General features: G+C 38.9%; 1 protein-coding gene across 3 annotated transcripts in view; it reads left to right on the top strand.

Moving 5' to 3' along the window:
• Positions 1-9: 9 nt before the first annotated feature.
• LOC109099382 (SLX4 interacting protein) overlaps positions 10-25038 on the top strand; it is a 40662-nt gene continuing 15633 nt past the window's right edge. The window contains exons 1-4 of one of the 3 annotated variants that reach the window (XM_042769237.1): positions 10-291; positions 447-485; positions 8749-8838; positions 9165-9291. In XM_042769237.1, the coding sequence (XP_042625171.1) occupies positions 459-485; positions 8749-8838; positions 9165-9291 (244 nt within the window). In that variant the 5' untranslated portion in view covers positions 10-291; positions 447-458. Of the gene's footprint in view, positions 292-422; positions 486-8748; positions 8839-9164; positions 9292-25038 lie in introns of all 3 variants that reach the window. The other 2 variants (XM_042769238.1, XM_042769236.1) reach the window with 2 other exon arrangements.

Here is a 25038-nt window from a genome sequence, read left to right as displayed (position 1 = left end):
CTCCTAAATCCGACTTCCATGACAACGGCACGCGCCGGGGTCCTAACGTGAGAGGGCAAGTTTCAAACCATCGGCGGGAGAAAACGATTGAAGGTTTTTTCATTATCGATATTTTATTGTTATCCTCGAGTCGTTTTAATTAAAAAAAATATATATATAAATTCTATATTGTTAATTATATTTAAACACCCCATCAATATCATAAGTATACCCGTGAGCTCTGCTTTACCGCCCTTCCTTAATTCTTTTGACTTTCTACAACTTCGTCTAAAAACTGCATGTCATAAACACGTGAGTATTTCATGCTAGGTATTTGGGTTTCATTACTATATGTCTATGTTCATGTCTTCAGCAATAAACATATTTTTGGGTTTCTGTAGAAGTTATGAGGTTGTGACTGTTTTTTGTTTCTGGTTGTTCAGCACATTCTCTTGGGATTTTTGCAGTGTTTCATCAGAATGCAGTCTTCTAAATTTGTAGTCAAGGTATGTGAACATTTTATTTTAGCTATTAAATAATGACAGAACTTTTTATGACATTTACTTTTGTCTTAATTATGACTTTTGTCTAATTTCCATCATTTTTGTATTTTAATGTCATAATTTTTTAAAAACTTTTTATTACATATTGACTTTAATGTCATGATTATGACATTTTAGCTCATCATTGAATTTTTTTTAACCTTTTGTCTCTTAATTTTGACTTTTTGCTTCATAATTTTAGTTTCTTAATTTTGACTTTTTGCTTCATAATTTTGAATTCTGTCATATTTAATTTTTTGTAGTGGTTATGGATTGAAGATTTACTGCAGAGTTTAGCTCCAACTTTCCTCAACACACCTGCTTGGGAGTTTCTAGTATGCTTAGTAAGACCTTGATTAGCTGGTTCAGGTGTGTTTTTCATCTCTATTATGTCATTATTATGACTTAAAACGTTTAAAACATGACACATCATATCAGGGGTGTCTGTTTGATTAATTAAACACACCCGATTCAACTAATCAAGTCCTTCAGGCTTATTTAAAAAAACTACATGGTATGTGTGTTGGAGCAGGGTTGGAACAAAACTCTTCAGGGCTCCGGCCCTCCAGGAATTGAGTTTGACACCCCTGCACTATGTCATAGTTATGATTTCCCAAAGCATGATTTTTTTCTTATGTGACAGTAATGGGCTTCTATACATTGTAGTGTACCTCATTGTATTCATAAGGAACCTTAAGAAAACATATGGAGACTTGAGATGAAGGCTTAAAGTGGTGTTTAGAGCAGTTGAAAAAAAAAAATCTACCTGTACTTCACTTTCTTAACGCTAGAGGGGGTGGTCGCTTTAGCAATGAGTGCTCTCAGGTAGTCCAACAGCATTCATTATGTAGTTTACTGAACATAGCTCCTACTTTTTCATTTTGTCTATTTGTGCTCATTAATTGTTCGGCCTGCATTTTGTTACAAACCATACGAAGAAACTTTAAGATTTCATCAGAATGTTAGGGTAGCATTATATTTTCCGTACCGTCTCAGTCGCTTTCTTTGCATTGCATCCCATTTTGATGTTTTTATAATCATGCATGTATCTATCCAGCTGAATGTCAGTGCAGACGCTGGACCGGCCGTGTCTATTCACTCACATACCAGATAAATGCATGTCAGATGTTTCTGTTAATTGCTAGAAAAGCCCCGGGTCTCTGTTTTTTGTTGATGTTTCATATAGTGAAGGCTTAATTCTAGTTCCTGGATGCTGCTGTGGGTCACACACATCCGTGTTTAGTGCCAGACTTGGCTACATAGTTCTCTCTTTCTGTCTTTCTCACTCATCATCTCTCCCGTCTTTCTGTTTTTCATTGTGGGAGAGCGCCACTCACCAACTTCACCCTCCCAGTCTGCACATAATGATACTGTTATATATGCTGCTCTCCCTGAGAAAAGACTGTGACCACACGGAGACATTTAAAAATGGGGAAGCAAACAGTACCATCAGCTGGCCCAGTTCTCAACTTTGCTTCAGTGCTAACCAGCAGAGCATAAGACCCATGTCATTTTTTTTTTTTTAGAGATTATATATTTTATTCTATCCCAGATGAAGGATTCTAATTTTTTTTTACCAAAAACTGAAAATTCTGTTATTGTTGACCTTCATTTTGTTCCAAACCTGACTGACTTTCTTCAGTGGAACACAAAATAAGTTATTTTGAATTTGACAATGTTTCTGTCCACACAGTGAGATTTATTATATGCATAAAAATGGCATACAGGTTTGGAACAACACCAGGGTGAGTAAATAATGACATAATTTCATTATTGGGTGATTTTTTTTTCCCTATTAAATGAATATTTCACCCAATAATGAAAATTTGCTAAAAATATACTCACACTCAGGCCCTCCACTATGTAGATGAGTTTGTTTGGTCATTGGAAAAAAATTTGGAAAAATTTAGCATTACCTCACTTGCTCACCAATGAATCCTCTGCAGTGAATGGGTGCCTTCAGAATGGAAACATCACAATAATCCACAAGTAATCAACATGACCCAAGTCCATCAATTAACATTTTGTGAAGTGAGAAGCTGCATCTTTGTAATAAATTCATCAATATGTTTTTAAACAAATATGTGGGTGGATTTTGATGTGAGAGGACAACAGAGGAAGGACTTTTCCACTGGGGAAGCGTTATTATGAATTATGTACTTATATTTTGGACAGAAGTAGCCAGATGATAAAATTACTTTTTTTTTTGTGAACACAGCTTTTCACTTTTTTTTTTACTGCTCCTGATAGTGAGTACATTTTCAGCAGATTTTCATTTTTGGGTGAACTATTCCTTTAAAACAACTACAAGTACATTGTAAGTAAAAATCAGTAGCAAAATGGAAAAGTTACTGGCACATTTCTGCCAGGACATTATCGGTTACATTTTAACCCTAATTCAAAATACAGGTTTGAAACAGCTGCGTAAGTGATTTGTAGATTGATTGTTTGAAGATCCTGACTAGCCTGACACAGCAACATTAAGTTGGATGTCATGTTTCCACTGTGCAGTGCAGTTCTTGTAGGCGATGAGTTACTCCCACATAAGTTGACTCATACTACGAGGCCCTGATTTTCTCCTTAATGCCTCAGAAGACACTGAATATTTACACAAGAGCTGCCATGCCAGTCCACTGTTATACCCATCTGGTGTACGAGATGGCGGGAGAGCATAATTCTTGTTTTTGAGTATGAATGTTAAGTGCTGGGTAGTATGACAGATGTCTTGGCTCTGGTTTATGTGCTTCCCTGGTAGATACGGACCACACACTTGGACCTCCAAGCATCCTGTTACTGTCGTCGGATCAAGGAAATATGTTGTAATTTCTGAAACTGGGATGGGATGCAGCTTAACAGACATGGCAGATGTAATAGAATTCTTATTTACTGCTTTTTTTAGATAATGTCCTAAATATATTTTTCAATTAATTTATTACTGCAGGTGTTTAGATTTACAAACTTAATGTAGGTAGTTTAGCAGTAGTTCTGTAAGGAAGTGGAAGGATGGTTCTTTGGTTTTTCCAGACTCCTAATACTTCCTTTTTACTAGAATTCGTGGAATCTTTCTGATATTGTTCAATTGTTTGTAGAGCTTTACCAGGTGATATTCTTGTCTGTTCTTGCTGTTGGAATTTTGCTTCTGAGTTGAGTCCTTGCAGGGAAAAAAAACCTAACTCCATTCAGGTGTGCTAACTTCCAGAGATTATCTCAGAGAGCACTTCAGAGTTCCTAGAAATAAAGGCCAGCTTAGTCACAATCACACTGATTTATTAGTGGTTTGTGTTATGTTTTTTTAAAACCCCTGACCCTAAGCCAGTGGCTCCAGACTAAAAAAAAATGGTTAGGGATTTATTGGCCCATTGGAAACATTGGCTTTTAAACAAATTGCTCTAATTTAGCAAATTACTTTTCTGGTTAAAATAATACAGAATTGCCAAATCATTTTTTATCAATATAATTTATTACAAAAAAATGTAATGGATTGTTTAGTATCACATAGCTGAAAATTACTTCTGGTTTAGTGAGGGAGGGAGTCCATTTCAAGTAATGTCTCTGACTGATTTAAGGCTGAATGACTTTGATTCAAACTAACTGATAATCAAGTCTGAATATTTTGGGGATCTGTTTAAACAATTCATTAAAATGATGATAATTTGTTCACAAACCAGACGTCACACTCTGAAGATGTAATTAAAGAACACCACCTCATGAGATGATACCTAAAAAAAGTAATTATATGAAGATGTATTTTGAGATGATAACTTCAAAACTATAAAACATGTGTAGCGAAGAAATACTGTCAAAGTTCCCTGGTTTTCATAATGTTTTCTAGGGTCGTGGCCTAATGGTTAGAAGTCGGACTCCCAATCGAAGGGTTGTGTGATCGAGTCCCTCTCGGGCCGGCAGGAATTGTATGGGGGGGAGCATGTACAGAATGGTGACAAGGATGAACCCCCACCTGCTCCCCCGGGCGCCGACATAAAATGGTCCCGGGTGTGTGCATCATGCTGTGTGTGTGCACATGCAAGCACAAACTGATGTTTTATGTCACTTCACTTCAAGGATGTTCCCTGCGTGACCGAAGTCCTTGCATGATGCATCACATAAGACTATGTTTTATATAAATATTTTTATTTCTTTTTTTTTTTTATTATTTTAGTTTAGTTGCTAAGTTTTTTGAATGGATATAAGTGATGTCTCAAAACTGATTGAAGAGAGGCGCACTGTTTAACAAATGCTATAGACTTTTGTTAAAGGAGAGACTTGGGCCATATCTAGAGAAACCATTACAGAACACCACAGCAACCCCATAACAACATCCTGGCAACCACCCAGATTACAGAGTTTTGCATGTAAATATCTAGTTAAACTTGTTTGTGTCTCATAGCTGTCTTGCTGTTTAAGATTGACAGCGCTATTGTTGACCCTCTTGAGGGAACAACAAGTGACTCATGCCATACAAAATCAGCAAGTCAAGACCAAAGATTTAAACTTTTAACAGGCAACACCCATAGATCTAAAGAATTCCCTTAGGCTCCGTCGACCTGCGACGCTCTTACAAAGACGAAGACTAAGCTAGACGATGGGGGGAGTTTTATTGAGTGAGACTGCTTCTGCTGCCCTCTGTCTCTCATTCTCTCTCTCTCTCTCTCTCTCTCTCTCTCTTTCTCTCTCTCTCTCCCAGCATAAACATCTGTGGCTGTTTAATGTTAGTCCCTGAGCTAAGTGCAGAGAAAGGGGGTCTGGTTCTCACAGCAGCGATAGCAGTGGTAAAAGGGCAGGGAGGTGTGGTGGTGAACAGGCAATTGCTGCACATACGCTCCTGGGCCGACTGCCCGACACTAATCAGAGAGTAAGAACAGGAGAAAGAGCAGTTAGGGAGGGTGAAACTGATAAGAGAAGGTAACAGGGGAGCATCTTGGGAACTGCAAGTGATGTAGACCAGAGCCAGGAATCCAAAAGTCGAAAGCGACCCGGTTTGTCTCATGTGTTTTCTCAGCGATTGGGAGTAGAAAATAGCACGGCTTAGCCATGGACTTCGGTCAGAGTGGCGGGGACTGATTTGGTTCTGTTCTGTTTTATTGTTTGTTTGGTTTCAGGGCCTTTGTAGTGTGTTTTTGGCAGGCCGTGCTGATCTGATAAAGAGTCAAAGGTAAGAACGAGTTTAATCAGGAGGTTACTGACCCACAGGAAGCCTCAGGTGTATTCAACTAGGATCAACAAACAAAAGGATATAGAAAAAGAAAGAAGCAGTTCCTTGCCTCAAGCCCTTTATACAACAATTAATATAGTGAAGACTAAGAAAACCTTGTATGATTTTATCTGCAGAGGGTTTCCTGAAGACACTCTCTATATGTGACAAAGAGCTGTCAAGACTTTTATTGCACAATAGTCAACCTTTGCAGGTGTTTAACATAGGCAGACTAATAAATCACGCATGGATGAAAAATAAACCAGTGCATGAAAAAGTAACTCCGCAAACAAAAGAAACTCAGCAAACAAACCTAGATTACATTCTGAGAAATTTCACGTATCTGAAGGAATTGTTTAACAGAGGTTGTGTAGTGGCTAAGGTCAGAGATCACCTCATGGTTCAGCTGTTTTTCTGACAGTTTTTTTTTTCTGTAAGAAATTTCTCCTGGACATTCAACAAAACCATTGCAAAAGTAACTGTTGCAAAACTGGTTATCTTTTAATACCGATCTCTGCAAATACAGCCAAGGATTTTCTTGTTTACTGGCATAATAATAGACTTTGGATGGCTGTAGTATTTGTTATTGTGAAGTTTTGCAACTGAACTATTTTGAGAATATGAATCCAAATCTGTAGATCTCTTTTATTGTGGCTTGGTAATGCAACAATGTTTAACTTGTTTGTATTCATGCAAACAGGATGGTTGTTAAATGTACAAAAGCTCAGAGTGGCGTCTGCCTGACTCTTCCATTCAATCAAACAGGCATCTTTTAGTTTCCCTCTTTAAAGGGATTGTTCAAACACAAATGAAAATTCTGTCACCATGTGCTTGCTTGCTTCTACTTCTACTTGCCCATGCAATGAAAAACAGGAGGTCTAAAACAACATCGGACCCTGGACACTGGATGTTCACTGTATGGACAATAAACACATTTTGTGATACAAAGAAGGAAGAAATGCATACAGGCTTGGAACAGAAAAATTATGAAGTGAGAAAATGATGCAGTTTTGCTATTTTTGCCGAAAATGTTTAACACCAATTGCCCTAATTCTTCATGAACCAATCCTCGTCAGTCTAAATAACTCATAATAACTGCACATTTAAAGACAGACCCCCATATTAGGCAATCAGTTTAATGTTTCTCTCTGTGTCATAGTCACACAGGGCCTGGTAAAGCCGAGCGAACATGCCTTTCTAGCACTGGGAACATTCCTACAGTCTTCTGCAATGGCATATTTCAGATTTTGAAAAGAAAGTGGAGAAAAACAGAACAGCATGCGATAACGTGGTGGTTCCAGAGGCAGCATAAAAAGACCAGCTTTTCACCACCTGATTGACAGTTCCCGTCTATCCCCTCGAATACTTTCCCACGCCACGGTAATTGTGGAAGGCAGTCAGTCGAAACCACTGGTCAGTCGCAGAATGGCCACAGCACAAAGACATGAAGAGAAAGCCACCCAGTGTTTTTTAAAGGATCTGCTGTCCTCCACATACACACATACATAAGGATGCCTCTGTTTCTTCTTTTAGCTCTTGTGTCCGCTTGCCTGCAAAGGATTAACTCTTTCTCAGCTTCAATAGCTGCATCAGATGAGATTTATAATGGATTATGGAATGAATGTATCTGCAATGATCTCAGTGAAATAAAAACAACCTTGACACACATCCAAACAAAGCTGTCTCATGTCACCACCTACATATAGACACTTATTCTTAAAAAAAGACTTCCATAGACTAACACAAGGGGGCAGCCTGTCCTTGAAGTTCAGCAGGTCTGCTACCAAACTAATGTACACAAAGCAGCAACTGGAGGAAAATATACTTTCATGTCAAAAACAAAGTTATTTAGCATCACGATTTGGCCCGTCTGTGTGCTAATAACGTGCTGTAATCCAGCTTGACTGGAGATTAATTCGGAGGTTAGAAGCCAAACAAGAATGTTGGAGACATTTTATTTACTCAGTCACTGTAGATTCCTCCGGTATGGGGAGGCATAAATCATTGCTTATGGGATGACAGAGATAGAGACAGAGGAGATGTAAAGAGAGAGAGAAAATGAATGTAGCCAGAGAGCAGTACTGAACAATGGGCTTTACCCAACACACCCTTATAGTTCACTCTCAGATCATCCCTTCCCAGCTGGCCTTGGAGAACCCAGAACATTACTGCCTGGCCTGGGCCACTTTAGGACTTCTCAAGGGCCCACTAAAATGCACTCTCTCTCACATGTGTTCTGTCGGGGTTTTATCAGACACCCTGGAAGTTCTCTAGAATGTGTTCTGGACTGTGTCTTGAAAAGGGGAATTTCTTGTCTGCTTCCCTCTTATGTCATCAGCTCGTTCCCCCCAGTGTAAATTAAGTCTGCGTCCCCACGGCATCAATGCAGCCCCATCTTACTTTGAGCTCATGTGTTGACATGCTTCAGTGCCGGCTCTTCTCTGTCCTCTTGCGGGTGGTCCTGGAAAGGCCTGTGTGAGTGGTCCGAAGCACAGTGACAGGCTTGCTGTTGCGCTCATGTGTAAAACATAATCAGGCTGGTGTGGAGCGGAGATGTAACGATTGCCTAAATGGCCACGACGGCTCTGGCTCTCTGACTTATTGTCCCTGACGTACTGACGCAGCGCTCCAAGAACCTCACTCTTCGCATGGAGTTCTGCAGCCTCCCCGAATCTGGCCCTCTTCTCTTCTTGTCACTTTTCCATAAAAGAACAGGTTAGCGAGAGCATCCTTTAGTAAGGCATTTCCTCAAGCTGCAAATCCTTTGCTGTGTTAGTCTTCATCACAGCTTTGGTTTTAACACCACCACCTTGAGATCAAGTGTATCTGGTTACTCACATAATGCTAATGAGGTGCGTTTACAAAGCTTGTAAAACTGGTGTGCAGAGAGGGGAAAGCAGATGCACAAAGACATGAGGAAGGGGATGGAGTGACTTGCCTTCAGCTATGGAATTGAAGGTGTCATTCAATCAGCTCAGTGATGACTTCTTTTTGTTGTGTTTAACCCCCCCATCTCTCTGTCTTTCTCTCTCAAAGTGTGGGAATTTTGCCGTGCTGGTGGATCTTCATGTACTGCCTTTAGGCGGCCAAGACAATGCCAGCTGGTTCTCTCCAGAGCACAGGAAGGTATGGGAATGAGGGCGTGTTTCTGTTTATTTGTACATGTCCTCTTATACTTCAGTAGACTGAAACTGCAGGAATCTGGAATTTGGATCTACTATTGGGGATCCCCCCATCCTTTTTATATATGTTTAAGATATATGTTTTCATTGGCCCATGCAGCTGAAAAGCTTTGAATGACTTTTCCTCCCAGGTTTAACTCTACATGCAGCACTTCTAGTTAAATTTGAGCTCCATGTAAAAAGTTTAGGACAAATGTCACCTTGGGAGGTTTATCTTTGTTTTTGAGATTGCAAATATGTGTGCAAACTCTTATGTGTTTGTATGCACAGGAAGTGGGCTCCCTGATTAGAGAAGCATTGGAGCTGAGGGTGAGGCAGTTTCAAGAGACCAGATACCAGAAGATCCAGCCCAAACCGAGGAAGGATCTCAACTTGACCGCCCCACTATGTCTTCAAGGTATAGCACATATGGGCATTGTCCCAAAACCTAAGTTGCGTCCAAAATTGCATACTGTCTAGTAGTACTAAAATTGGTTTGAAACTTACTTTGAGACTGTAAAAAAGTATGTTCTATACAATATGAATATGAATACTACATCCATATTGTCACTGTCACCTGACCTAACAGTACCAAAGACCTATTAGTTGCGTCACTTCATTGACAGCTTCTCTCTTATAGCCTCATGGGATATTTTAGAGTGTTCATCATATGCAAACTTCAGAATCTCGCCAGAAGTAATAGATTAGTAGACATCACCTACTAATTTATGAATATTACGAATTTGGAAATCTTGCATACTGCTTCTCGCCTACTATATAGTAGAGAAGTAGAAATAGTCAGATGAAAAGGAATAGTCAAATGTAAGTTTGCACTGGCAGCATTTCATAGCAATTAAATTTCTAGAGTTGTTGCTGTTTATTTGGCAATGTTAGATATCTAACTGTATTATTTAGTTTATGCCACTGGCATGTGTTCAGAAGATGGTGAAGTACATGCCTCTCTTAGGTTCATTATGGTCTACTAATGTGTAACTATACTGATTTATATTTGTTTGTTGTACCAACTTGAACCACAAATATAACTGTACTCTTCCAATATAATACCAAATATACATGTCAAGATGTGAAATATGTTACACCTGCATATTTGACAATTTACTGTAGACTATTGAAATCTATAATTACTCATGATCAAGCTGCAAGTGAAGACCTGCATCTTTCCCTCACACTTACTTTAGAAATGATCTCTCCTTGATAAACATGAGAAGTGTCACACTGCTTCACAGCTCGAGCACTCTGTTTATGGCTGTCCCACAGCAGGAAGAGGAAGTTTTCAAAACAAAGTGTAGAAATTGAGGCTATACCTGCATGCCAGCAAGAATAAAAACTAGTTGAGACTAGGTAGCACTCCCCAGGAGTGTCTCCACTGCCCGCATAGATATGAGGTGAATGTGTTTGACTTCGCTTCCTCTTCAGCATATATGCAGGCCACCACTGTTTTTGTCCTTGATATTCTCTTATTGTGTTTTAACTATAATGCGTTTTAACTGTATGTTGATTGAGGATTTCGAAACTACTAGGTTTTATTTTTATTTTTTATTTTATTTTTATCATGAACTTCATTTGAACAGCCCCAATATCAATTCTTAAAATCCCATAGTCAGCACATGTGTAAAAAAAATTAGTTTGTTTCATGAACAAATTTAATTAAATTCAGTTATCATCAGTTTGGATTATTCTGAAACCCTGTCCTGTATAATTTACAGCATTGCTAAAGAGAGAATAACTGAAATAAACTGATAAAAAATGATTCAGAATTCAATTGAAATCTAATCAAATTGAGTCATAAGAACGTGTGATTCTGAATCAAATCGAAAAGAGAAATCTCCTATCTGCTTTCGATTTCGTTTCACAAGGTCTTGATTGGAATCACTTCCAGAATGTTTTTTTCCAGTTGATGAATGATAAAAAAAACATTTACAGCCAATCAGAATCCATCCTGCTATAACGAGCTGTAGAATTTAAAGTGACAGACGAGGGTGCACTTAGAATAAACAGATGATATCGTTCACTGGTGTGGACGCTAATATCGTTAACTTTACTTTATAGTTTTTTTTTGTGGTTTTGGTTTTTGGTTTTAACTGTTCTTTAAGGTTTTAAGGTTGCCAGATTTATTTGGTGGTGACATCACCGTTCCTACTTTGATTTCACTTGAAATGTATTGGGGCCTTAAGGGAGGTGGTTCATTTTGCACAGGTAGCACTTACGCCTGTAAAAGGCTGACTTACTGCATGAGCCAGGTCCTGCTGAGAGAGGTAGATTACAGGACAGTTAAGCTCATAAAAAGAAATTTCTCCTCTTTAGATGTTTCTGCCCCTCTCACGGCACGTCAAGGCACGGCTGCACTGCTGCAGAGGTGCTCATCTCTCTCTGTTCTTGTTGTTCAGCACTAATATTACATGCAGTTTTGCTTGTTTTACTCCTCTCCTTTCGCTGCTGGGATAAAAGTCAAAGAACAAGATTAAAAAAAAAAAGCAATGAGGTGGATTGTTTATAGTCTGGCTCTGGATATTGGGGTTTTTAGGATCTGTCAGTCGCTGGTTTCCCAGATAAAGATTGACTTACCTCAACTTTCACCCATGATACTGTGGATGTGACCAGCACCTCTCATTACAGATCGATTTCAGATATGTCATTAGTTAATCTGACGATCACATCATGAATCACTGCTCACTGTGTATATAACAGCTGTGAGAAATGCGATGTCTCACCCATGGGCCAGGTGAGAACAGGGTTATTGTCTAATATATCAGAAAGACTGACTCATTATCTCTGACAGATAAGCATAACAAATGATGAAACACACTCACAGGGTGTGTGCATGGGCAGTCTGTCTCCTTCACTTGTGTCCATAAACATAGAGGTTTAAAGTATTTTTAGGCATCCGGCAGGAAATGGAGCTGGACCGTGACTGGGAAATACATGCAAGGGTCAGATGCTCAGTGTAGAGGTCAAACACTAACCTGCTGATATCCGTCCCAGAGATACAGACATGAGAGGTTGCTCACCCAACAGATATGCAGTATTTATGTCACACTTTTGTCTCTTATGGGAATATATATGACATTAAAGACTGGAGTAATGGCTGTTAAAATTTCAGCTTTGCCAGCACAGGAAGAAAATTGCATTTTAAAATTAAAATAGAAAACAGTTATTTTAAATTGTAATACTATTTCGCAATATTACTGTTTTTACTGTATTTATCATCAAATAAATGCAGCCTTGGGGAACATATGACTTTCCCCCCCCCAAAAACATAAATAAATGCAATATATATATAGGAATTCTTGTATATTAAATATATACTTTGTCATATTCAACCTCTAAATTTAATGATAAATATTTCTATGTCATTTTATAAGATAGTACATGTGATTTGGTTCATTTTCTCAGCATAAATGGTCGATGCGTTTTGTAATGCAATTAAATTGACCAAATACCTTGTAAAGTCTACTTTGCAGCACACTTTTAGATGATTGGAACATACCCAAAGAGTTTTCCTTGCAATTTTCCCAGTCACAGAACATGTGACCACTCCAGCTGTCGGCTATCAACAGCTATTAACTCTCCCCTGATCCTTTTGTGTGAACTCACTCATACACCAGAGACATTTTTTTCCCTCCCTTGTATGTGTCGGCCAACTTAAATCTACATGGTTTAATCATGCATGCATGAAGCATGGTGTTTTGTGTTCATCCTCAGCATAGATGTGTCTGTTGTCAACCTGTGTGTGGCAGTTTGTGCGTGCATGTTACATTTATCACATCCAGCGACTGGTCACATGCCGACACATTTCCTGAGCAGTCTGTTCTGCTCTCAGCTGCAAAGGCCATTTTCCAAATGTCAGCCCTCGTAGCTTCTCGCTGACTGGCTACCTCATGCTTCCCCATTAGCTCATAGTGAGTTGATTTATTTATGCTTTGGAGAGGGCGGGAAAGGGGGAACTTTTCCCACCAAATGTCTTGGCTTGGTGCAAGCACGAGCCAGACTCTTGGCACACCAACCAGGGAAATGTTTTTTGCTGGAATACAGCAAATTGCGTTGTTTTATTTAGACCTGTAGAAACAACTTAAAAAAAAAAAGTTTCTTGCTGACTTTTCCTCCTTTTTAAGAAATAGTGATATTTGGAGTGAGATGAACGGTATACTGTTAGCACTCCTTCCTGATTATTCCTTTTCTTAAGAAAGAATTCCCCGTAACCTCTTTATGACCCTGTCTGACATCCAGAGAGTCTGTTTGTTGCTACGTTACAAGTGCTTTAACCTAATCTCTGATGCTGCAGTTTCAAAATAGAGTTATTAGGTTTAAACAGAGAACATGAGCTTATTAGAGTGTTGCTCAAAGTTTCTGCCAAAGAATTTTTTAAAGATCAACTCACTTGTTTTCCTTTTCTTAACTTACTCTCACCTCATTTTTCCAGGAGTACTTTTACTGAGAAAACCTGTGAATTAAAAGATCAGTCTGGCAGTAAAGTTCATGAAAGCGACCTAGTTTCGAGTGAACATACACTCATGTGAGAACCTAATGAATGACTCTCTTTGCATTCTTTCAGTTTGGAATGCAACTAATTTGTGTGAAATCGATTTTGCATGAATCCGTGTATTGGGCACTAGCAATGATTTTGATAGACTAAACATTGGGACACTGATGAGTAAGTCATCAGTTGCAACATGATTATGTGGTTACACATTAAAGGAGCTATGTGGAGGTTTTTACTTAAAAAAATCTTTAAGATAGAGTTTTTCATTTGTACATGTATGAGCCAACCATGATGTAAAAAAAAGAAACCTCGTTCCACCACGGTTGCCTCTATCAGCCTGTAGGCTCAAATGTGTGTGGAGGAGTCGGGCTCGAATTGGCGCGAAAATTCACAAAATGTGACGTCATGCGCGTTCTCGTCTACTTGGTTTTGCTTAGAGGCGGCAGTTATTGTAGTAAGCTTCATTCAATAGTGTTTTCAGATGGACTCTGTGGATGGAAAGCGACCAGCCTCCGGCAGCACAAATCAGACACCCACGGACACTCCTCGTAAGTTAAAAAAAAAAAAAAAAAAAACGAGCATGAGTCTGGCTGCAGTTCCTCTAACGGCCACTGGTGTCAGTAACGGTTAGAAATTTCAGAACCTACGCAATGCTCCTTTAAAGCATCATTGGCATTTATCCACAACATTGCTGTATAACATGCCAGGACCGAAATCTAGTACTATTTGTTCTGCTTATGGTGCATCCTCAAGAACCGTTAAAAGTACTGTCATCATGCAATATGCACTGTTCCTACTTTTATATCAGCTTGAGAGACTGGTGAAAACATGACATAATTTTCAGTATGTGAACCTAGAACTAATTTCTTATTCAAACAGTGTTCAAATCTTTCTGTTATTTCTAGGGATGCATCGATATTAAGGGTTACACCATTAACATTGTATATTTTGTACTATTTCTTAAAAAAAAAAATATATATATATATATGTATGTACAGGGCTCCAAACTGCGACTAAAACAGTCGCATTTGCGACCATAAATATTAATTTGCGAGTGACGTTTTTGCTGAGGTCGCCACTGGCGACTACCCGCCGATTTCTTAACGGGATTTAACCGCTAAAAAAAAGTTTTCTCAGGCGGATGATTTGCTTCATTCTAGCAGCGCCCCGTCTGTGATAAAACGAGCTCGGGCTGAAGGTTAATACACACAACTACACCGAGTGTGGACCTGCCGCGTGTACAACAGCTTTCAGCCGAGATCGGCCCAGAGGGAACAAGCCGTCGGTCAGCCAGAAGTGTTTTGTAGAGTCTGCGCGGCTCTGGCCCATTATCTTCTCACCGATGCCGAGACTGAACCGACAGAGACGCATTTCAGCCAGAATCAGCCCGAGTGTTTATTGCTATCTGGGTAATATTACTGTTTATAACTTAACAAATTTGAATGTAATGCCTTTTTTCCTAATTGTTTTGCGATCAAATCTTTTGTAATGTTCGTGTATTAAACTGAGACGATGCGCATTAAAGTTTTAGTGGAGAAAGAGAGTTTCAGACAGTCCTCTTCTCTGCCGCACATCGGTGTTGAGGGATAAGTTTTGTTTTTTTTTTCTCCGCTGTGCGGTTAGGGGGTTATGTAGACGACGGAAGAAGGGAAAGTGCAGGAAATACAGCGTCTATTTCGTGCACAACTTGAACAAACTAGAACAGGTAAAGCTGTCAGCTGTGTGGATATTGGCAATATAGTTAACAATTCTCGTTTATAATAATTACTAAAATGGCTTCTTCTAAACAAGATCTTGGTCTGTGTTCTTCTTTTAATGCGTGAACTTCATTATTTAAAGTGCAACTGCCGTCCAGTAATCGCAAAAAGCTCTGTGCTTTGTCACTTTTTAATAAAAAGTAGCAGCTTTAAAATTTATTCCGAATTCATAACGAAATTCAAAGCAATACAGTTTTGGCGCTCCTTAATGGGGCAGGCGCGGTCGCTTTAGCGCCTCAGTTCAAGGGCAAGTGAACCCATTTAATCTTTCTCTTTACTAATATTGTACATAATGAACATGAATTAACATCAAAAGATAGGCTATTTTATAAGAGAGCCTACAGTACAACTTACTGAAATGTCTCATGTAGAAGGAGCCAAGCTACACTCAGTGGCTAAGTGATGTTATGCTCCATTACTGGTACAGACTCAGTGTAATGAACAATTCTTTGTGACTGTAGATTTCAAGCTGGAAAAGACATTTAGTTCCCACTTTAAGTGAACCTTAGTTCCCAGGTCATCTACAAGATGGATTAAAATTCAATTCAATTCAATTCAAGTTTATTTGTATAGCGCTTTTTACGATACAAATCATTACAAAGCAACTTTACAGAAAATTAAAATGCTGATAAAGTCAAGAAAATATAATAATATGATAATAATCGTAAAATAAATAAAACAGGTTTATTCTGTGGCACCTAAAAAAATTATTTGGCTCCTACGTTTTTTTTCTTGTAGGAGCCAATGGCTCCTTACTTGATTTTTTTGTTTGGAGCCCTGTATGTATGTATGTATGTATGTGTGTGTGTGTATATATATATATATATATATATATATATATATATATATAATATATATATATATATATATATATATATATATATATATATATATATTATTTTTAGATTACAAAGGTAATCTAAATGTAAAAACAAGGTAAATGAGTATACACAATTTAAAACCCAATACTGGATGATATACACTACTGTAGGTTCAGTAAAATTATTTGTTTATAATAAATTAATGTTTTTATTTTGCAAGGGCACATTAAATTAATTAAAAATGACATTATAGGCTTTTACTTTGTTTTTTATAATAATTGCTACATTAAATAAATGCTTTTCTTTTGACTTTCTGTTTATCAATCCTGAAAAAAAAGTGTCATGGTTTACACCAGTATTAGACAGAAGAACTGTTTTCAACAGCGATAATAATAAGAAATGTTTGTTGAGCACAAAATCAGTAAATATGTATTACCTTTTACTTTAAAATTTAAAACTGATATTTTAAATTGTAATAATATTTCACAAAAATGTTTTACAGTATTTTTGATCAAATAAATGCAGCTTTGGAGATATCCAATAAGAACCAATACAGATAGATTTAAAAAAAATATATTGTAATTATATTGGATTTGTATTAAAAATATTATAAATGTATTTCAATTATTCCAGTTATATTGTAGTGGAAATTGAAACTATGGTAACTAGTGAGGGTGAAGGTCGTTTCTCATTAGTCCATTTATTTTATACAGTTTGTTAGTTTACCAGGGTTGTAAAGGTTGCTTGTCCATATGGTAGTAGCCTAATGTTCTTTTACTGTAGTGTCACACATACTACATCCTGCACTGTAAACCAAGAAGCCCTCCATCAAATTCAGCCACACAGAGGCAATTACAATTACAGTGCACCGTGAACAGCTGTTTGTGCTTTCACCCATTTTTAGGTAACTCAGAGATTTTCTACCTGTATGCACATTTCACTAAATCAGAGTGTTTGATTGGATGAGTCTTAATGGATAAGTGGGAGGAGAAATGAGGTGGGCAGTTTCTTCATACCCCCTTCCTCGCCGTGCCCCTTCCTCTTTCCCACAGGTGCCAGGGCTTACAGTGCTGGTGTGGCAGAGGGGTTGGGAACATGTGGCAGTGTTTTCCCTGTTGTTGTGTGGGGTTTTGAGGCATTTTCCCAGGCTTCCCAGATGAATGGTCACTAATAGCCGTGGGAGAGGGCTTTGCGAGCGCTGCACGGTGTACCAGGCTGACTCCACTTGGCAGGCCCTGTGAGGAGGGCTTAAAGCAGTGCTGGCTGCCTGTGACCCAGCCCCAAAGCCAGCACAAGTGCACTGCAGCAGATAGCCTTACCGCTGGAGAATGTGTTTACAAGGACACAGTGGGAGTGAGATCTGTGGAGTGGAGGGATGTGGGACCGGCTGTGGCACTCCATCCACTTCTGATTCTCTCTGGCTGTGTTCACACAGCAGCAGAATGCAGTGCTGTTATAGAGTGATAAATACAGTAACGTTCATATGCGCTTCCTTTTGAAATGCATTTGATGCTGCTGTCAGCTAATTTAAGCTTTGACAAATTGACCTGTGTTTGGATTTGACTTTTTTATTGAATGACATCTAGGGATGCACAATATATATATATACCATATTGTTATCAGCCAGTGTTAAAGATTATAAAAAATTATAGCAGCAAAACTGTTTTCAGTATTGATGATAATAAGAAATGTTACTTGTGCACCAAATCAGCATATTAGAATGATTTCTAAAGGATCATGTGAAATTGAAGATTGGAGTAATGGCTGCAGAAAATTCAGACCTTAAAGGGGTCATATGATGCTGCTAAAAAGAACATTATGTATGTTATTTGATGTAATGCAATGTGTTTATGCGGTTTGAGGTTCAAAAAACACATTATTTTCCATATAATGTACATTATTGTTTCTCCTCTATGCCCCACCTTTCTGAAACGTGTCGATTTTTACAAAGCTTATCATTCTGAAAAGCGATGCGTGCGCTGATTGGGCAGCTATCCAGTGCGTTCTGATTGGCCGAATGCCTCAAGCGTCTGACAGAATGCCGTCTCCCAGGCCAGCAGCACGAGACTCAGTCCAGCTGCTCTGCTCGTGCACATCCCATCATCGGTTCTCTTTTAGCAGTTCAGTCAATGTAATGTGTCCCCGGGATGTCAGGATTTTGCAAGCTCTGATTTTGGTTTTTGTGTTGTTGTTTTTTTTTTTTTTTTTTTTTTCATTTTTTTTTCTTGTATAAATTTTCTAGTTTTATTTTATTTATTCATTTTTTTTTTCTCCAACAGTTTGCAATTAAAGTGTTCTGTTTCTGCCCCTCATGCCCTGTAGCCTTTAAATATAAAGCATGTGGTGGCATAAGCAGCAGTTACCTGCCCTGGAACATGTGAGAGGGACTAGGCAGGATTACTAGCATGGGGAATGGAGACCCTGGAGCAGGAGCTGTTGAATTCCTTGGGCTCTTTTGACTGCCTGTCTGTCTGTCTGTCAGTCAGTCTGTCTGTCTCCTTGTTCTAGAATTAGCCCTTGATGCTTTGTAATGTTGCAGTTGCTGTTCAAATCCACCTTCTAAGCCCACATCTCACTGTACAGAAAAGCCCCTGGACAGCCGGACTTTTTCCACAGACCTTTCTCCCGCGCTTTCACATTCAAACTCTTGAGTACACAAATCTACACAGCTTTAACACACCCGCCTTTGGCCTGAAACTGGTGTTTATACATTCAGTATGACTTGATCTCACCACACACACCCCTGTCTTTCGTCCGGGGTCAGTGGTGTTCCTCTGCTGCTGTCCCACCACAGGGCTCTGTATGTAATTAGGGATTGGGGAAGGAGAGCCTGATCAGTATGGGATTCATGGGACTGTTTCTCAACCGCAATCTGGTCAGGCAGACTTACACACACATACAGACACAGCCTCTGTGAACCCAGGCTATACATGCCGCCTGACCAGACTTCACTTCAGGAATTACTAAATCGTTTTAGAGGATCACCCTGCCTTTTCCTCTCAATGTTTTTGTTTTAAGGCCCAAGAGCAGATCAAATGGCAGATCATGTGCTCAGGGTTAATGGTGCTTTTCTCTGTTGAACCCATCATTATTTTTTGGCCGCTATGATTATAATATTATGCATGTTTGCCTGGCAGAGTAACTTTGGTCATTCTTCCACTGTAAATGGCATTTCATATTTCATCATTAAGGCCTTGCAGGCAGTAGTGTGCTGTGCAGGTGAGTCAGTTTTAATGCACACAAGTTCATAATCACACAAGCTGGATGGATTTAGTGGGAGAGAGAGATGAGGAGGTCTCGATTCAATGACAGGCCTAGCTCTGGTTCAAAACCGTTGGAGCTGCAGAACAGCACATAAGTCAGGTTTTCAGAAGCCTTTTCCACATCGTTAATCTGTTGGAACCAAACAGGAGGAATGTGTTTCCCTGCCCTCATTCACACCACACTTCCCTGTTTGCTCCTGAGGCATCCTTAAGGGTCCCCGTTTGCTATATTTACTGTACCATACCTGTATATCATTTACGGTAAGTATTTATGGATAGTTTTATACCAAAACTCTGTGTGTATATATTGTGAATGTCTTCAAATTGTACTTATACATCCATAATTCAGTTTAATTGCTATTTGTCTAATTTAGACAGGACTACTTTTCCCTAGAAAAGTCAGGTATTTCTGTCTTAATTTTGTCTAATTTTGACTTTCAATATGATTTTAATCGAATGTTTTTTTTTTTTTTTTTTTTTTTTTTTTCATGACACAGCCTTTCCAAATATTTTTGAACAAATTACTTGTTTTTTCAGTGGTCTTCTGAGAAGTCTCATCTTGTCAGGATGGGAATGTCTGTAATTGTGGTACATTATTATTTTTTTTTAAAGTGCTTCTCTTTTATTTTGACTGACTTTTGTAAAATTCAGTTACTAAATCTAAATTTCTTGATGGAAAAAAAACACCTGCCTGGTGTACCTTCATTATTGATTTAGACATTTTTTCACAGTTCTTCTGGGTAACAGTTGGTACTTCTAGTACTACTATCTGACTGCTCATAACAATGGTAGTTGCAACTTATGAATGTTACATTAATTTTTCCCTTTATTTATGCACACAATGCTTCATATAAACACTACTCCTGTTCAAAAGTTTGGGGTCAGTAAAATATATATGTATTTATAATACTTTTTTTTCATAAAATATGCATTACATTTATAGAATGACACAGTAAAGACATTTATAATGAAACAAAGTATTGTAACTTTAAATAAATGCTAATAAATACTTTCTGTTGAGTTCTGAAAAAAAATAAAATTGTGATTTCCACAAAAAATATTAAGTAGCAAAACTGCTTTCAACATTGATAAAGATAAGATCTGTTTCTTGAGCACCAAATCATATTAGAATTATTTATGAAGGATCATGTGACACCGAAGACTAGAATAATGCTGAAAATCACTACATTGGCTGCATCTGAAATCGCATACTCTTTGAGTAGGCACATACTGTTAAAAAAGTATGTTCTGTATAGTATGGATGTAATCCAGATGTACTACATTCATCATGTTGTCATTGTCATGTGACCTACCTGCATCAGTTGCATCACTTAACTGCCATTCACAAGTCCTCTCCCGTGGTCTCATGGGATAGTATAATATCCACTGAATGCATACTGCAGAATCTCACCAGAAATAGTAGGTCATCTGGGCACTTTTTGCCGACATACTACTCTGTTCACATGCTATTTTTCTATATAGTATTGTAGTATGTGATTTTAGATGCAGCCATTGTAATGTTTTATTCAAGAATGCTGTGTTGGTGTTAATTCATTAGATTTTCTCACCTGTTTTCATAGCCATGGTGATGTCATATACGTTTATAGTGCAGGTGTTGCCAATTAGCTAAGGGAACACTAATTAAAGGAGACATCTGTGTGGAAAAGACATGGAGTCTTCAATTTCAGTGTCTTGATCTTTTTGCTGTGTCATGGAATTTTGGTCAGTAAATGTCACCGTTTAATTGTTTGGTCTAGGTGTTGTTCTTTTTGTGAAGCTTGTTTAGTAAGACTAAACAGAGTTTGTGTGCGTTTTTTTTGTATTCGAAATCCTACAAATTCGTCACGCACAAAAACCTTGCACACTGATTCTGATGCGTATTAATTAATCCTTTGCAGAAAAATTTGCAGAACAGCAGGCCTACTAAATGGAGTCTTCAAGCATTGAGGATGATTCTGTTGTCCTCTCGCTTCTTAAAAAAGAAAAAGAAAGGGAATATTGGGTCCATCCAATTCTGAGAGCACGGAGAGTTCCCCCTTCTTATTAAGGAGCAGCGGGATTATCACAGACGATTCAAAGTTTACTGCAGGATGTCAGTGGCTCAGTTTGGTGCTTTGCTAGTGATACTAGAGCCACATATTAAAAAGAAGACCACCAATTTCTGTGAACTCAGTGCGCAAGGATCTATATACGGTGCTTTGTGCTGCGAGACGAAGTGGATGAACTTGAGAATTGCCATTCTGGATTTTGGCATTCACTTGTTTGATGGCTGTGAACTGTCAAAACACCTCTTAAAATGCTTGCCACGGATGTAAAAAACCGCAAAAAATCGAATCCGATCTGAATATTTCAGAGGCAGTGTATAAATGTGATTGACAACGTGAGATCGTATTTATTTTTTAAGGTGCGAAAATTTCGGATGAAATATTCAGACTCAGTGTGCAGTAACCTTAAAGAAGGAGGTTTCTGAAGGCACTTTAGTCCATTTACTTATCTTTATCTCAGTTCTCCTTTTGATCATGTGTTGCATCTTCCTGTTGGGCCACATTGCAGCATTTCATAACCATGCTGAAGGGGTCACCCAAATGTTAAATTGAACACTCATGTGCAAATATTGTTTCAGGTGGACGTTGAACAGAGTGATAAGACACCGCCTGCTCGGCCCAGGCTACAGTTACGCAGACGGGTGTGATGTGCTTCCAGGAAAACCCCGCTCGGCCCTTCCATGTGGCGACCCCCATGAAACACTCACACACTTACACATAATCGCCCGGGAGCCCCACCCTGACCCAATAAGAGCAGTGGACAAGATCTTAGAGGGTGATCATTCACATCAAAGTGGGGGCAGAGGGGAAAATATTTCTACAGATTCCAACTCGGTCACCTAGACGCCCGCTCTCCACCCGCTGTCCTCGGTTTTCACGTCTGTGAGATCACTTCAGGATCGCCCATTGCACACAGTAGCTATGTGCTCAGATATCACGGATTGTACCCAGTTTTACCACCAGAAATCATATCTGATGTTGTCTGTTTTTAGAGCTCGATGTGTTTAGATTGTACAACCTCCTTGGCTTGTCGAGATCTGGACTGTGGTGCTGAGAGATGATTATTATTCTTTCGCATGTCGAGCTGTCTGTGCTCTCCATTTGTTTAGAGCTGATGAGGTTTTTATAGCTCGTGTTCTTCTTTGAACTCTGAATCAGTGGAAAGAATGCCTCTAGTTGGAGACTAGGGATCTCTCACCCCACTCTTCCATTTCACATTCCTCTTTACATTCTTCTGGGTTGTTGACTTTTCGTACTTTCTATTGTTTTCCTGGGAAGTGGTAAAAGCTCCGGCAGAAATATACTGTATGTATTTCTGCCTTGGAATAGTGTCAGTGAAACCTGTGGAAAGACATAAGTTGTGATGTTGTGTTGCCATGTGGAGTCAGTGTTGGAACGCTTGTTCTCAGAGGGCCTTTCAGTCGTCTTCTCTGGAACATCACATGCCACTTGCAACATCTGGTGGGTCTGGTGGTCATGCTCTGATTTTGTTCTATTTTTTAAAAGTTTTCTTTATTTTTTATCCACAAAAATATTTTCTTTACAAAAAGAAAATATAATGTTTTCTTCTTTTTGTCTTTCAAAGAACATTTGCGTTTAATGTAACTCCATAAGAAGATTTGGTTGGAAAATGATGCAAAGCATTATCAGTTGGTATGTCATTCTCAACCGTCTTACTAATGCAGCCAAAATTGTCACCCAACCCCCCCCCCCCAAATTGACACAACCTCATTAATATTAATAGCTAGCTAGATAACATCTTGGTGACAAATCAGCAGAATTTGCACTGTAGAGTACATCACAGAAATACCAATATTTTGAGTTTGCAAGACATTAAAATAGTTGTACAGTTCTGTCTGCTAGCCTAAAACTCTCTCACACTGAAATGACAAATTTCAGTGTTTAATTTTATGGACACATTTGTTTACTTTTACTCGATAAGCAATCCTGATACAGTGTTGAGTCACCACTTGTTAAATCTGGGTCTTGAATCAAAAACAGTTGAGAAGCACTTCTGTAAACAACAGTCTTCATCTAGATAAATCAATTTTTTTCTTTCCCTTAAGAAGGGTTGCCTTAGATGTGCTTAAACTGCTAAAATTCACAAAAATTTACATTTAGAGTGCAGGTGCTGCAAAAACGTTTTTTCAAACAGCTGATTTCTCAAAACGAGCCTTTTTGTGGTTCTAGAGCAAGACTCCTTTGTTGGCCTTGTTTTGGGAATTGCCTCTTTGAAGTGAAGGAAAAGAGGAAACAAATGCTGTTAAACTTTTTTTCAGCAAGGACTCTGGAGGATTGGTCATTATAAGTTGGGATGGACATGAATGAAACAAACTAAATTGAAGGTTTTGAAGCACACAGGAAAGATGCCCATTTCTTTATCTCTTGAAATATGCAGATTATGCAGATTATGTTGTTTGTTTTATCCATCCACACTAAAGTTAAAAAGGGAAAGAACATGCTCTAGGCTCTTGATGCTCAGCAGAGGGACTGATGTTATGACAGAATTTTATTTTCCCATGACTCTCCTAAGCTTTTGGGACGGCTGTTGCATACTCAAATGATTAGGAGCAGGAAAGATAAGACGCCAGTACTGTCCACGCATGCTTTATTTCACCCTCATTGAAGCTGGTAGGGTTCCATGTGCCATCTTGATCTCTCTGCCGGTGTTGCCTTTCTCCCTTGAGCGCTTCAAGGTCCAAGCCTTCTCAAAAGCATATAAATCTGATATCGAAATCCTCCTCGGTTGATTCTTTGTGATGGGGAGGAACACCTGAGGGAGCATCTGATTCATATTAACCTGCATGAACAGTTTAGATGAACAGTTCTGTGAAGCTAAGTGTTGCAGTTCCCACTAGTCTTGTATCACTTCCCTTGAGCAAAAATGAGCACCAATCGCCTGGAACCTTGACATGAATATCAACATTAGGAGCCTGTTTGGCAGGCTCACCGGGGTTTCACACAAGATGCTTACCATAGCCTATTATTCTCGTAGGTGAATAACATTTATGATAATTATTTTGTATCTTAGATACAGTGACTTGAGTTTGGGGTGTAATATTGCTTAAATGCTGTTTGTCTGTTAAATTTGTTGTTTCTATCAATGTCTGAGCCTTGAATGGAATTTATTTCAAAGCAAGTATGTGTAGGAAGTTTGATGCTGAGTCTTAAAGGGTTTATATGATGCGATTTCAATTTTTCCTTTATTTTTGGAGTGTTACAAGCTTTTGGTGCACAAAGAAGATCTGTAAAGTTGCAAAGACTAAAGTCTCAAATCCAAAGAGATATTCTTTAAAAAAATTAATATTCGTCCACACCCCCCTAAAACGGCTCGTTCTAACACCCCCCCCGATCTCTACCATGTCGTATAGACGCTGTGTGTTTCACTGTGAATGCGAAACTACTTTGTTTGGCCTTTTAAAAGAGGACGATATCCACTTTGTCATGCCTGGAGCTGATCCATGCTGGTCGCTGAGGAAATACATCAACTTTGCACTGTGGATTGCCGGATCAGCTTTCCAGCCCAGGGTCATCACATGTGGTTGCTGCAAGCACCTTCGTCGAATCCACCGGCTGTGCCGTTCTCAAGCCCGCCCCCGCCTCTGCTCACTCAAGCCGGCCTCCGCTCATTCTAGGCCTCCAACCTCTGCTCACTCAAGGCCACGGTGTGTGACGCTGTTTCGTTGAGAAAGCGAAACTACTTTATTTTTGCCTTCCAAAAGAGGACACGACTAGAAATCATGCTTATATCACTTTTATAATGGTTTTTATGTTTATG

The sequence above is a fragment of the Cyprinus carpio genome, chromosome A13 (genome assembly GCF_018340385.1).
Source record: "Cyprinus carpio isolate SPL01 chromosome A13, ASM1834038v1, whole genome shotgun sequence".
Classification (NCBI taxonomy): Eukaryota; Metazoa; Chordata; class Actinopteri; order Cypriniformes; family Cyprinidae; genus Cyprinus; species Cyprinus carpio.
Note: the sequence above shows the minus strand (reverse complement) of the source record. Positions and strands in the feature narration are given on the sequence as shown.